At 52.3% G+C, this 13,582-nt stretch overlaps 1 protein-coding gene across 5 annotated transcripts in view; it reads right to left on the reverse strand.

The window, feature by feature from the left end:
* MAP3K15 (mitogen-activated protein kinase kinase kinase 15) overlaps positions 1-13,582 on the reverse strand; it is a 124,319-nt gene that overhangs the window by 1,705 nt on the left and 109,032 nt on the right. For 2 of the 5 annotated variants that reach the window (XM_058714332.1, XM_058714328.1), the window contains exons 19-26: positions 11,843-12,000; positions 7,745-7,928; positions 6,836-6,995; positions 6,244-6,397; positions 5,103-5,288; positions 4,365-4,470; positions 3,050-3,275; positions 671-783 (exon numbers count right to left, since the gene is read on the reverse strand). In XM_058714332.1, the coding sequence (XP_058570315.1) occupies positions 671-783; positions 3,050-3,275; positions 4,365-4,470; positions 5,103-5,288; positions 6,244-6,397; positions 6,836-6,995; positions 7,745-7,928; positions 11,843-12,000 (1,287 nt within the window). Of the gene's footprint in view, positions 1-670; positions 784-3,049; positions 3,276-4,364; positions 4,471-5,102; positions 5,289-6,243; positions 6,398-6,835; positions 6,996-7,744; positions 7,929-8,636; positions 10,001-11,842; positions 12,001-13,582 lie in introns of those variants that run through there. The other 3 variants (XM_058714329.1, XM_058714331.1, XM_058714330.1) reach the window with 3 other exon arrangements.

Here is a 13,582-nt window from a genome sequence, read left to right on the forward strand (position 1 = left end):
CACAGTTCTTGGCTTCACTTTCCAGAGATTAAAGGAACCACAGGTAAGGGTGATTTTCCTTCTTTGGAATTTGATATGCTATAGGTCTACCACTTTAAATGCTTATTCTAGTCTTTAAAATGCCTTTTGTAAGGAATCCCATCCTTCTCTGCACTGGAAATCGAATGAGGAAAGAATTCGGTATTGAGATTTTTGTACCAGAGCCTATCCATTCTACATTCCAAGAGGCAGCTGTAGCCCTTTTGTAGGCACACAGTGAATTCAGAAGGTAAGTAGTAAATCGCCCTGGTTAGGTATGCAGTAAGACATTTTCATCACCCCAAAAAGTTGTTGTGGCCTTGAATAATCCGGGCCCTCCCTGCCCCCATCCTGATTGGTTTTCTGTCCCTGTAGTTTTGCCTTTGAGTACTGCATATATAAATATTCCATACTTAGGAAGTCCTAGTGTGTAGCCTCTGAATCCGCGTTCACTTAGCATAATGCATTTGTGATTCATCTGTGTTTTTGAATGTACCGGCAGTTCCTTTTTATCGTTAGTATTCCAGAATCTACTGGAGTGCTTGCTGGTTTCATAGAGAATAACTGCAGCAGTGTCAAGGCTGACTAGACTGTTAGGCATATTTTCAGTGGTCTCGCTCCCCCAAGTCAGAGCAAGTGGAAAATTACTCACCATTAGATTTGAACTGTAACTGAAGATGATATAATTCTTGAGTTTTCTGCTCTAGGGTTTGCTGTAGAAGATTCTGGTACTCTCTCTCTTTCTGAACTAGGTGTTCCAAAAGTCTGGTTAAACAAACAAGCCATTATCCAGAGAGAGCCTAACCTCATTCAGTTCCATTCACAAACATTTGTTGAACCTTACAGGCTGAGAAAAAAATTACACAGTCCCAACAGTCTGGTTGCAGCCTGTACCTGGGCACCTACCTTGTGTTTCCTCCCTTTGAAAAAAAAGACCAGCACTCAGGGCATGGGTCTATTTTGTCTCAAAACCTATCAGGAACCAGAAAGATAACCTGAGGGTGATCAGTAAACTCAGCCAGGAGGGATCTGATAATTACAACTTGTCTCCCTGTGTCATACCAAGTTGCTGAAACTAATTCTCAGGCTCTTTCTCCTCTGGGGAGGAGGCCAAGGAGCTAGAAGCCCTGCTGCTTCTTTTTTTAATATTTATTTCTGAGACCGAGAGAGCACGTGCAAGCAGGGGAGGGGCAGAGAGAGGGGGATAGAGGATCCAAAGCAGGCTCCGCACCGAAAGCAGCGAGCCCCGTGTGGGGCTCGAACTCACAAACTGTGAGATCATGACCTGAGCCGAAGCTGGATACTCAACTGACTGAGCCACCCGGGTGCCCCTGCTTCTGATGGACAGCGGTGGGAGGGAGCCGGCAAAAAGACCACCTCAAGTGGGAGGAATACAGCTCCAGACGTCTGTGGAACCAGTGACTGCTAAATGCTTCACAGGGGCTGGCCTGCCACTCAGGACAGACCAGGTGCCTCCAGGCCACGCCACTCTGGGTGGGAGGTGCCATCCTCGTGCTCTACCTGACAGCAGCTAAGGCATCTCCGTGCCGTAGGGACAGGCGTGCTTGTCTGCCATCTGTAGTCGGTTGCTGTCATTACTAATTCTACTGAAACTGCAAAGTAACAGAAGGACTATCCGCAGTGTAGATGAAGAGCCACTGAGCCCGTATGTAACAGTTTAGGAATTTAGTAATTATAAACCTTACCAGAAAATTAATTTTGTTTTACATTTATTTTTGAGAGGGAGAGACAGAGGAAAAGTGGGGGAGGGGCAGGGAGAGAAGGAGACAGAATCAGAAGTAGGTTCCAGGCTCTGAGCCGTCGGCACAGAGCCCGGCGTGGGGCTTCCAGCTCACAAGCCATGATCATCATCACCTGAGCTGAAGTCGGGCGCTCAACCGACCGAGCCGCCCAGGCGCCCCACCAGAAAATATTTTAAAGTGGGGCTAACGATCACGAGCTTCCACAGGTGTCCTATTTTAAAAGCTTTCACAATTTTGCTACCGCTACCTATTAACTACAACTCCAGGTCTCAGGGCGCCTGGGTGCCTCAGTCAGTAAGGGTCCGACTCCTGATGTCTGCTCACGGTTCGTGGGAGCGAGCCCCACGTCAGGCTCTGTGCTGATGGCGTGGAGCCTGCTTGGGATTCTCTCTCCCCCTGCCCCTCCCCACTTGCACTCTTTCTCTCAAAATAAATAAGCTTAAAAAAATGAAAACAAAAACCCTCTAGGTCTCTAAAAAGGAGTGATTAGATCTGCCTAAGGTCAGACTTCAGAGATCCCTGGAGTGTATACCATGTTTCTTCCAAAATATGGATACCTGATGCCATATCTCCCTGTCAAGTATTAATTGGCATTAGTAGTGATCATATGGCAACAAGGCATCATCTGGAACCAGTACCAACTCATTTGCTCTGCCCATGGGTTCTTTTATAGGTCTACTCATGTGATTACCCAGGGCAAACGGGACTCATTTTACTCATTTGACAAATATTTTCGAATATCTACTATGTGCCAGGAAGTGAACAAAACAGACCAGCACTCTCGGGGGTACCTCACACCAATGCCAGGGTCCCCTGGCTGGGAAAGAAGGCCACGAATGCCTGCCGGCTAATCCTGACAAATCACGCAGAAGAGATTCAAAGAGGGGAGGGTAAACTTCTGCAGGGTCAGGGTTCTGGGACACCAACCCCTGGCTTGGCTACGTCCGTAGGGGCAGGCTGCAGCTGTCCACTGCTCTCTGCCGGACTCCCACACCATGCCAGGGGGCTCATCTTGGTGAAGAGACAGAAAAAACTCCCCAGACGCTGGTGCCTTCGGCACGGCTGATTGCTCTGTGCCTGGTGGCAAGGCATCGCAGCTCTCTGATTCCTAACGTTAAAGAAAGGGAGGCTTTCTCCCCCAGTTGAAGCTGAGACCACCCCCTTGCCCACTTTGTTGGTGAAGATGCTTTTCCGAGACCCGGGGGAGACCCTCAGGCAAGCAGAGTGATAACCTTCCTGGCCCAGGTCACTGTCCCACCCCTGCCCACCTGTTGGTTTCTTGCCTGAGCTGGCCCAGCTGGAGGCTCAGGTGCCGGTGGTGGAGCTGCTGGGGCTGTGGCTCTGGGGCGCCCGCTGACGGGGGGCTGCTCCCTCGGTATGCCGCGTGCCCTTCACTCCCGGGCAGGTCTGCGGGGGGAGAGTCGTCCTCCACCTCATCTGGGTCCTTCTCCTCCCCTTCGGTCTCTGACGTGGGCTCGAAGTGGGCTCGGAGCTCTGTGAAATGACGGAAGGAGAAAGCACCGTGGTGACACAAGGCCAGGGCTCACTGGAGCTTCTGTCCTTATGCCAGCGAACGGGAGTGTTCGGAGGCTGGCCCAGCGAGGCAGTGCTCCATCAGGGGACTGCTGACGTTATAAATAAATGGGGCGGAGCCGTTACTCCGTTCTCAGCAGTGAAAAGATGCTCACGGCCAGTTTATAGATGAGCAAACTGAGGCTGAATGACGTTAAGTTAGTTAGCCAAGGATGGCTTTACAGAGGTGCAACCAGGCTTCCAACCTGGCCGGGCCTGGGTGGTTCTACTACAGAAAAGGTGCCCGCTTGGAGTGGTGAGTGATGAAGTCCTGGCGTTTAACGAGAACCAGGCAGGAGAGGACATGACAGGGAGGGAGCAAAGTCAAGAGAGGAAGCGGCAATGTCAACACGAGTGGTGCAGAGCCTCCCCCTCCGAGGATGAAGTCACCGCAGGAGAGAGAACTTGGGTATTAAGCGGCTCTGTGGCTTCACAAATGACAAATGAGAGGTACAAAAGCCAAGAACCGGGGCCCCTGGGTGGCTCGTTAAGCATGTGACTGTCCACTTCAGCTCAGGTCATGATCTCGGTTTCATGAGTTCAAGCCCCGCGGCGGGGTCTGTGCTGACCGAGCAGAGCCTGCTTGGGATTCTCCCTGTCTCTGCCCCTCCCCCATTCACGCTGTCTGTCTCTAACTGAAGAAAGCAACTTAAAAAAAGCCAAAGATTTCTAGAGCTACCCCATGATGATTCTGACAGGAGACGGAGCCCGTAGTAGGCACCATCAAGCCACCAGTAGGCATTCCTGAGTGAAGGGTGGGGGGGGCACTGCGGGATCCCGGCCCTCAGGCCCAGGGCTCCCTCTCCGATGACAAGTTTTGTCTCTGTGCAGTCTCCTTGGTTATGGGTAGGGGACACAAAAGTATGGCTCCAGAAGTTGCTAGCGTTCGCTGAATTGCAGGGAAGTATACTGCCCAGATGGGAAGGAGAAAACCACTGCTGAGCGCGGAGCACACGTGTGACCTCGCCCGTGGCCTGAGCCCGCCCTGGACTGCGAAGGCGGCACGCTTACCCGGGATGAGAATGCTGACCGCAGCCTGCACCGCTCGCCGGATGATGGTGTCCATCGCAAACATCCAGTGGGGCCTAATTAAATGGTTCCTCAAAACTTTATTCACCTATAAATCACAAAAATCCAGATTTCTGGTCTGCTGTACGTTCAAGAAATAGGAGTTCTTACGAATTCTAGTTTACTTCTACTCAGAGATAAAATGTTAACCGTGCTGCCCTGCATCTCTGCCTGACATACGTTCCCTCCGGACTGGATCTCCCTCCAAGCTGACCCTAAGTCATGCCGGGTCTTCGGGATGGGTGCGGTGATCGGATCTCCCGCACCGGGCTCGTTGTTGTTTACTCGGAGAGTATTTCTGGTGCACCTATGAAAAGTCAGGCTCTTCGCTGGGGGCGTGGGACACAAAGCTGGACCAGACACGGTCTCAGGCCTGGAGCAACTCACATCTGTCTGCACAGACACATAAGCTTAAACCCCATGCCTACTCAGCTGGCAGATGCCACTTGTTCCCAAGTCCTACACTCCTGCTCTTAGTGGCCAGAAACAATCCCCTCGTTCACCTGTACTTGCATATTCTGTGTTTAGAATGAACTGCTGAAACTAGGGATTCAGGTGTACACAGAAGAGATGGGGACTAGGGGAGAAGATGGTAACTGAACTCCAGGGTCCCGGCTGTGAGCCACTTCAGTGGGCTTCCTGCCTTCTAGCATGTTCTCTAGAGCCAGACGGAACACTTACAGCATCCTGAAATCCAAACAGTACTAGATGAATCTGATTGATGGACGAGCTGTCAAAGTCCAGGTCCATCTTTAGTTTTGATATCGTGGATGCCATCACTCTGTGCTCCGGGGAGCGGATGAAGTCCCTCAGGATCCCAATTATTTGCTTGATGTGGCCGGCTGAGAGATGCAAGTCTTCTGAACTCTGATCACCAACCCCCCCCCCCCCAAAAATAATTTTCACTGAGTAGGTCAGAGAGGGGGAAAACTCAAGATGTATTCTGTGGGCTCCCCAGGTGAGAACGGGTCTGTCTGGAATTCCCCCCAGATCTTTCATTAGGCAGCCCCCTCTCCTCACTGCCCACCCCCCCCCTCTAGGAATGGTTTTGTCGTCCTGTTGAACCCCTTCTAACTGATCCCCCTCTGCCGGCCCCTGGTAGAAGTTACAGTTCATAGCAGGGCAAGTGGCCTTGACCTTCCCGCTTCCAAAGTAAGTTAAAATGCAAACATTTTGGGGCGCCTGGGTGGCTCAGTCAGTTAAGCGTCTGACTTCGGCTCAGGTCATGACCTCGCGGTCCGTGAGTTCGAGCCCCGCGTCGGGCTCTGTGCTGACAGCTCAGAGCCTGGGGCCTGCTTCAGATTCTGTGTCTCCCTTTCTCTCTGACCCTCCCCCATTCATGCTCTGTCTCTGTCTCAAAAATAAATAAAACATTAAAAAAAAGTTTAAAATGCAAACATTTTTATCCATAACCTTTCCCCCTAAAGTGGCTGTTTTCCCAGCTTCTGAGGGCAACTCAATGTGTCCTGCAGCTGGGGGTTCAAAACGAAGGGTTCACGTGAGTGAAGGGCAAAGGCTGTGAGTCCCTAAGCTTCGTGCTGCATTTGGCTTGTTTTACACCAGGGGGCAGCACCACTCCATGCCTCGGTTCACCGCAGTGTTCCGCAAATGCAGGCTTCAGTGGAGTCTTTTTTTTTTTTTTTTTTTTTTTTGCTTTGTATTTTCTTTTGTCTTGTTGGAAGAGGGAAGGGCATTGGGAAATACTTATGGTGATTACCGTAACTTTGCAAACGGTCCAGGGCAGCAGGAGACTCGTCCCTGTTCCGGGACCTGGTGCCAGGCAGAGGGGGCGGCATGAGCAGCTCCCCCGACCCGGCCCTACCTGGACCACGCACTCCTGCAGGTTGGAAGCCACCTGGTTCTGCTCCTCCCAGAGGATTTTGTACAGCATGGCGCGGCACTCACTGTCTTTGCGCAGCAGGAAGAGGCCCGGGTCCCTGTCCTCCGGGGAGGAGGCTGCGCTCTCATCTGGAACGCTGCGGACAAACACATGCGACAATCCCTGCGTGTCCTGGAACAAAGTCTCCAGGCTGGGACGCCACGGGGGAGGGGCTAAGAGGCGAGTTGGCAGTCCCCACCCTTAAGGTGAAACTGCAGGAGGCAGGCAGGTGGAAGAGAGATGCAGTGTTTTTTTCTAACCCCCACAGCACCAGTTTTGAGAGAGGGAGAGAGAAGGGAAGAAAGGGAAAGAAAATGGGGACGGTGGGAGGAGGGGCGGAGGGGATGAGAGAGGAGGGGAAGGAACAGGAAGATGGGGAAGTGACCGCAGTGAACACGCTGCCCGCTGCCTTCACCTGCACTGTTGGCCGCCCTACTAACCGTGCAGAAAGCTAAAGCCCCTGGCGGCCATCTGGTTTTCACCCGGGAGAGATTTGGCTCCTGGCCCACAGTGTAGGGAAGTGGATGGGCCGTACCTATGCAGGGGGCTGAGCCGGTGCTTGGGTGCCCGGGCCTTCTCGAAGAACGCGTCCATCTGTGCATCAGAGTCCGGGGAGACAGAGCCGTGGTCACTGCTGCTGCTGCCCATGGGCTCCCCAGACGTGGGCAGGGCCAGGGTGGCGCCCCGGGTACCCTCTGTGTGGGGGCAGACAGGGAGGGGGGGAGGGTGAGCCTCAGCCCCTCAGGCCAGGTGACCCATGCAGGGACTGTTAGGTCTGTGCTGCTCTTAACGGGGCGGTATAGTCAGTCACCCGGGGTCCCTGAAATGTAGGTTCCATTTTAGCAGGTCTGAGGCCCAAGACCGCGTCTCTAACCAGCCTGCAGGAAACACTGACGGAAACACAACTTGTCACCCCCAAGCAAGATGCTGAGCATCTGTCCTGGCTTCTACTCCATTCACACCAGGAAAGAGAAAACCAACAGCTTTCTTTCCAGAGGCCACATTTATGTCATTGCCAGGTAGGGCTCGTTGCCCTAGAAGGGGCCACTTCGCTTCAGTGACCTGTAGGACAGCTGCTGCACCCCTTAATCAAGGTCAGGAGCAGCAGAGGGGGAAAGGCCAGGCTCTGCACCAACCGAAGACCCAAAACCCAGGCAGGGGACCCCTGGCCTCCCTTCTCGGCACAATCTCAAATGAAAGACTTTAACAAGGCGGGGGGGGGGGTGCCGCTGTCACCTGTGGGGCTCCCTCTGTCCGTCAGGGAATCAAGGGACATTCACTGGCTGGGTGTGACCACTCCTACGCCCCCCGCACCAATCCCTGCCACTCTTCACAGGGAAGGTTCCGTGCGTACGGCTCTGGAGAGCAGGCACTCTCAGTGACAGAGGAGCCCAGGCATCCACCGCGCCCCGGGCGGCACCCCCGCTGTCCAGGCAGACCTCACCTGCTGGCTTGAAAGCAATTTGGTTCTTCTTGCCCTTGTTCACCTGCCTTAAGAAACCCTCTCTGAGCAGCTCGGCAGCAGTGGCACGTTTGTGGGGGTCAGGCTCAAAACAGGATAAAATGAATGCTCTGGCGTCAGCTGAAAGGGCTCCTGGAATCTCAGGGTGGATCTTAAACATCCCCACCTGCATTTAAGGGAGAGGGGACTTACGTGACTTACGTGACTGTGAGGCCTCAGGCACATCCGGGTGCACGTGCCTTCAGTATAAAGCTCCCACCCCTGCCATCCTTTGAGGAGCTGGTGGGTTAGAACATCCTCGACGACTCGCCCGGCTGGCCTCTTGGGACTTTGCTTTGCCCAGTAGGTTGTTGGAAAAGTGAAATCAGAGGAGTTTCAGAGCGTAGGGCTTAAGAGGTCCTGGGGCTTCTGTTCTAGTCCTCAGTGGAGCCCTGAGGCCACACGCAGGGAGGCTCAGCAGTTTGGGGGTGGAGGTGCATGGAGTTACTAATCAAAGGGCATGAGGTTTCAGGTAAGGAAGATGAATACATTCTTGGGGCACCTGGCTGGCTCAGTCGGAAGAGCATGCAACTTCTGATGTCGGGTTTCTAAGTTCAGGCCCCACGTTTGGTGCAGAGATTACTCAAAAATCAAAAAATCTTGGGGCACCTGGGTGGCTCAGTCAGTTGAGCATCCAACTCTTGATTTGGGCTCAGGTCATGATCCCAGGGTCTTGGGATGGGCCCCCTGCTATCGGGCCCCATGATGAGCTTAGCATTCTCATTCTCTCTCTCCCCACCCCTGCCCCCTCACCTGATTGCACACTCCCTCTCTCTCAAGTAAGTAAAAAAAAAAAACAAAAAACTTTAAAAATAAAGTTTAAGGGGTGCCTGGGTGGCTCAGCTGGTTAAGCACCCGACTTCAGCTCAGGTCATGATCTCACAGTTCGTGGGTTTGAGCCCCGCGTAGGGCTCTGTGCTGGCAGCTCGGAGCCTGGAGCCTGTTTCAGATTCTGTGTCTCCCTCTCTTTGCCCCTGCTCGTGCTCTCTCTCTCTCTCTCTCTCTCAAAAATAAATATTAAAAAAATGTTTATAAAGTTTAAAAACTTAAAAAAACCCCACAAAAACAAAAAAACAAACAAAACCAACATGAACGCATTCTAGAATTCTGCTGTACAACAACTGTACCTAGGGTCAACAATACCGCAGCAAGCATTTTAAGGTATGTTAAAGGTGTAGAGCTCCTGTTAACTGTTCTTACCACGATCAAATAAAAGTTTTTAAATCGAGTTTTAGATTTTGAGAACACTAAACACTGGATGGAATATCCCTCCAAAATGTGAAATGCAGGACACCTACAGTGGCACCCCTCACCTGAGGGGCAGGGGGGAAGGCCACTAAGGGGCCAGGGACCGAAATTCAGGGCAAGAACCCAAAGGAGAGAGGGGTGGCGTCCCCCACAAGACTGTCGGAAAGCAGAGAGCGAACGTGGGCGGCACCTTGGTGCCCTGTCGCTACGTTACTTCTAAAGGTGCTTTGCTGTTACTCAGAAGGCCCCTGTAGGAGTTCTCTTGGGCTGCCTTCACAGAGCGCCACAAACCGGGTGCCTGAAAACAATGCAGATTTATTCTCTCTCAGTCTGGGAGGCTGGACGTCTGCAGTCAAGGTGCTGACGGGGCCACGCTCCCTCTGAAACCTAGAGAGAATCCGTCCTTGCCTCTTCCAGCTTCGGGCGGTTGCGGCAACGGTTGGCTTGCAGACACATCACCCTCACCTTGGCCTCGGCGTGCCGCCCTCCGTGTCTCTCCATATCATCACCTCTCTGGCCCCGATGTCTGTCTCTGCACCAGCGAGTATCTGTCCCGAGGCCTACGACTGAAGCTGCAGGTAGGATCTTCGACAGCCACACGGCTCCACCACGGACAGACGCCATAGGGCAGGGAAGGTTACCGCTGTCCCCCGGCCCTCGCGCGTTCAGGGTCTTGTCGGGATCGTGGGGGCCAGAAGACACTCGGCGACTTGAGGTCCTGACGTTGGAGCCGCCTGACCGCTGCTCTGAGAACCTTCTGCAGGGGCCGGGCTGAGGGGAGCAGCCACGGCACCCACAGCGCAGAGCAGTCCGTCTGCTGAGCGGCCTGCACTCCGCTCGCCGAGAAACCTGCACTCGTTCCTTTTCGTTCTGCCAGAGGTTGAGCTGGAATGTCCGGCGAAGACACAGGCGGCAAGGCTGCAGGGCAGACGGGCCGAGGGGCCGCCATGCCTGGCAGAGAAGCAAGGAAGCAAGGCCTCTGGAGCATGTTCTATCGGGCTGCTCTGACGCACTGTGACCTCACTGTCCATAAGCAGTGAACCCACTCTCCTCCTCCTTAGCCTTCAGGCAACCAAAAATGCTCCAGGGAGGCCACTGCTGCTAAGGGACTCTTAAGACCACAGCCTCTCTTCAACTTCTCCAAGTGTACTCAGAGCCAGAAGCCACAGACCTGGCCTTAGACACAAGGGGCTATCCTGGCATCAGCTTCCCGTGGGATGGGAAGCATGTCCCTTCCCAAGGGAGCAGGCCTGGTGGTAAAATCCCCCCCATGGTGGCCAGTCGGTCTTATGTGGGCCTCAATACTTGGGGTGGCCTTCCTGTGAGCTCGGGGAGGGCTTTTAGAATGACAAAGTAAACACTGTCTGCTATCCGAAGCCCCACCTCTTCAAAACCAGTCAGAAACCTGCCCTCCAAAGATACAGGCCCATGTGGTATTTGAGCCTCACCTAGTGTAAGGGCAAATACAGATTCAAAATAAGAGGCTTCACAAAAATAAGACAAAACCAGGGAGGGAGACAAAGCATGAAAGACTCATAAATATGGAGAACAAACAGAGGGTTCCTGGAGGGGTTCTGGGAGGGGGGATGGGCTCAATGGGTAAGGGGCATTAAGGAATCTACCCCTGAAATCACTCTTGCACTATATGCTAACTTAGATGTAAATTAATAAAATAAATTAAATAAAAATTAAAAAAAATAATGTTAGTTGTACAAGCAAAAGTTAGAAATAAACAACATGCAACATGATGTTTATGATGAGTTCCTCACAGTATGGGAAGAAGCAGGAGATAAAAATCACATGGATAATATGTTAACTATGATTTTTTTTTTAATTTTTTCATGTTTACTTATTTTTGAAAGAGAGAGCGAGTGTGGGAGGGACAGACAGAGAGGGAGACACAGAATCCGAAGCAGGCTCCAGGCTCTGAGCTGCCGGCACAGAGCCCGACGCGGGGCTCGAACTCACGGACCGTGAGATCATGACGTGAGCTGAAGTTGGACGCTTGATGGCTGAGCCACCCAGGTGCCCCAACAGCTATGATTTTTAAAACTAATAATAAGACTGGTAGAATACAAAAAAAAAAAAAAAAGCCCCAAGAGAAAACAAAGAGCCTTCATCCTCCCTGTTGAAAATAAGGGAAGAGACCTCCCCTCCCCCTCTTTTCTTAGAGCATGTACTTTAGAAAACTTGTAAGTGCAAGTTCTTGGTGTCTTTGAGACGCTATGTGAATCTTTTTAAAAGCTGAATAAGCCTCTTGCCAAGAATGCCTTTCTCAAGGACCTGAGGGCCAACTCCTGGAAATGTCAACATCAAGAAGGATCCATCTCTATCTCCCAGTTTCCGGTTGCGGGGGAGCCCTAACTTCAGTAGTGTCTTCCTCCAAAACTACCTCCTATCTTAAATATTGGAGAAGTTTATTTTTCCTTTAGGTAAAATCAATTAGCTGATGCAAATGGTCGTCCCAATTATCGAGTGACCCTTGGATGCACTACTGTGACCAGTGGCACTGTCCTGTCCACGCACGGGAGGACTAGTGATCGTTTCCTTTGAGACCACGGGTCAGAGGGTGGTAGTGCTTGGCTGGAGAAAAGGACAAGTTCTTTCTGTCCTTGCAACCACTTAGCGGACTGCCTGTGGCATGCACCGCATTCTGATTTAATGCCTATTCAACAATAAAACCGTTTGCTTTCTCTTCTACCTTTGTGGAGAGATTTCTGGAGTGGCAGGAGATTTTCTTTTTACTTATTATTTCCCTGACACCAGCAACTTCAATCACCAAACATGTCTTACTTTGAACATTGCTGCCTGCGGCTCACCGAGCTCATCGAACGGAGGCCTGCTGGTGGCCATCTCAATGATGGTGCAGCCCAGGGACCAGATATCCGCCGGGGCGCCGTACCCGCGAGGTCCTTGATCGATGATCTCAGGTGCCATGTACTGCAGAGTGCCTATGGGGAAAAAAATAAAGATTGTGGGCACCAAGCTGCACAAAAATCTCAGCGGACCATTGGTAAACAAGCGTGTGGACTTCAACCCTCTCATTAATGACAGACGGAGCCTGCTCTCATGCATAAATGATGCCGTTGCGTCCTTTCTCTGATCAGAGGCACGCAACACCCCTTCCTCTGATACTGGTCACACTGAGAGAAGACTGTTCAGCTCCGCGAAGGACAAATGGGCCCCAACCCCATCCAGTCAGTGCACAGAACGCAGGACACACAGTACCCCACCGACTTCAGGAGCTGCCTAGTGGAAGCGACAGATGATAGGACGATGGTGGGGGCGGGCTAATGGCAAAACGGAGTAAGTGCTAAAGCAGAGGGCTCCGAGAAAGCGGATGAAAAAGTGCTTGATTCTGCCTGCTTCAAGTCAGGGAAAGTTTTACCTGGATCAGTTTGGTTCTCCGAGGAGTAAATGCTAAGACAGCACTGGACACCAGAGAGATTTACTGGGGAGAAATACACGTGGGATAAAGGGGGAGGGAGCAGGATGGGCAGGGGGAACTGTCAAGCTCAGTGCCAGTGTGACACCTGGGAGAGAGGGCAGGGAACGAAGAGGTGGGCAGAGTCTCAGACAGAAGAACAGCCCAGGGACGGCTTCGGCCAGGCCACCGGGGAGTCCCTGACCAAAAGCTGCCCCTTGGAGGAACATCACATTGGTCCAGCACGCCGCCGGCGTGCCGTCGTCGGCCAGGAGCAGGCAGGGTGACGGACGACCCCGCCACGAACACGGAGGCAGAGCCACAGAAGGCGGCACACGGAGCTGCCAGCGAGCTGGCCTCCCACCAGGCGGGTTGAGGAGGTGGACAGTGGGATGGGAGGACTCCCAGGCTGGGGGAAGAGCTTGAGCAAAGGTGTGAAGGTGTGCAGTACAGAGTGAGTTTGGGCAACCACCAGGGGAAGCTGACAGAGTAGGGTATTAGGAGTTAAAAATTAAGGAGGCAGTGGCGAGGGCACAGCCCGAATGGCAAGCAGTACATAATGAAGGCTCTGGCTTCAGACTTTCTCCTGTGGGTCATGGGCCGCCAGAGTTGCCACAGGGAAGGTGGTGATCAGATACAGTGCTGGGAGGAGAAAGCAGTGCAGAGATGGGGGCAGGGAGGTCAATCAGGGCTCTGGGAGTAAAATCATAGGTTCTTCTTGAAACTAAGGCCGAGGAAAGCAACAGCACCAGACACTATATGCTGGCAAAGTGGTTTCTAATAAAGAGCAAGCTTGCATATGACACTGGCCAAGGTGTGAACAGAGAACACGGATGCCCAGAGAAATTCAAGTGCCTATCTCAAGATCACGCAACCAAAGCAAGTCTCCAGAGTCTTAATCAATGAAAACAAAGGGCTCATTGGTTTAAAAAACATTTGGAGAAGCTATGTACTACATCTTCCTCTTGAAGATCCAATGTCTTTTAGTATTTTTCCTCCCAATGAGCATTTGAAAGGCACCGACCCACAGAGTTTTGCAATAATGAAAATCTGTGCAGTTTGATATGGTAGCCACTAGCCCCATATAACCATTGGGCCCTTAAAATATG

This window comes from Neofelis nebulosa, chromosome X (genome assembly GCF_028018385.1).
Source record: "Neofelis nebulosa isolate mNeoNeb1 chromosome X, mNeoNeb1.pri, whole genome shotgun sequence".
NCBI lineage: Eukaryota > Metazoa > Chordata > Mammalia > Carnivora > Felidae > Neofelis > Neofelis nebulosa.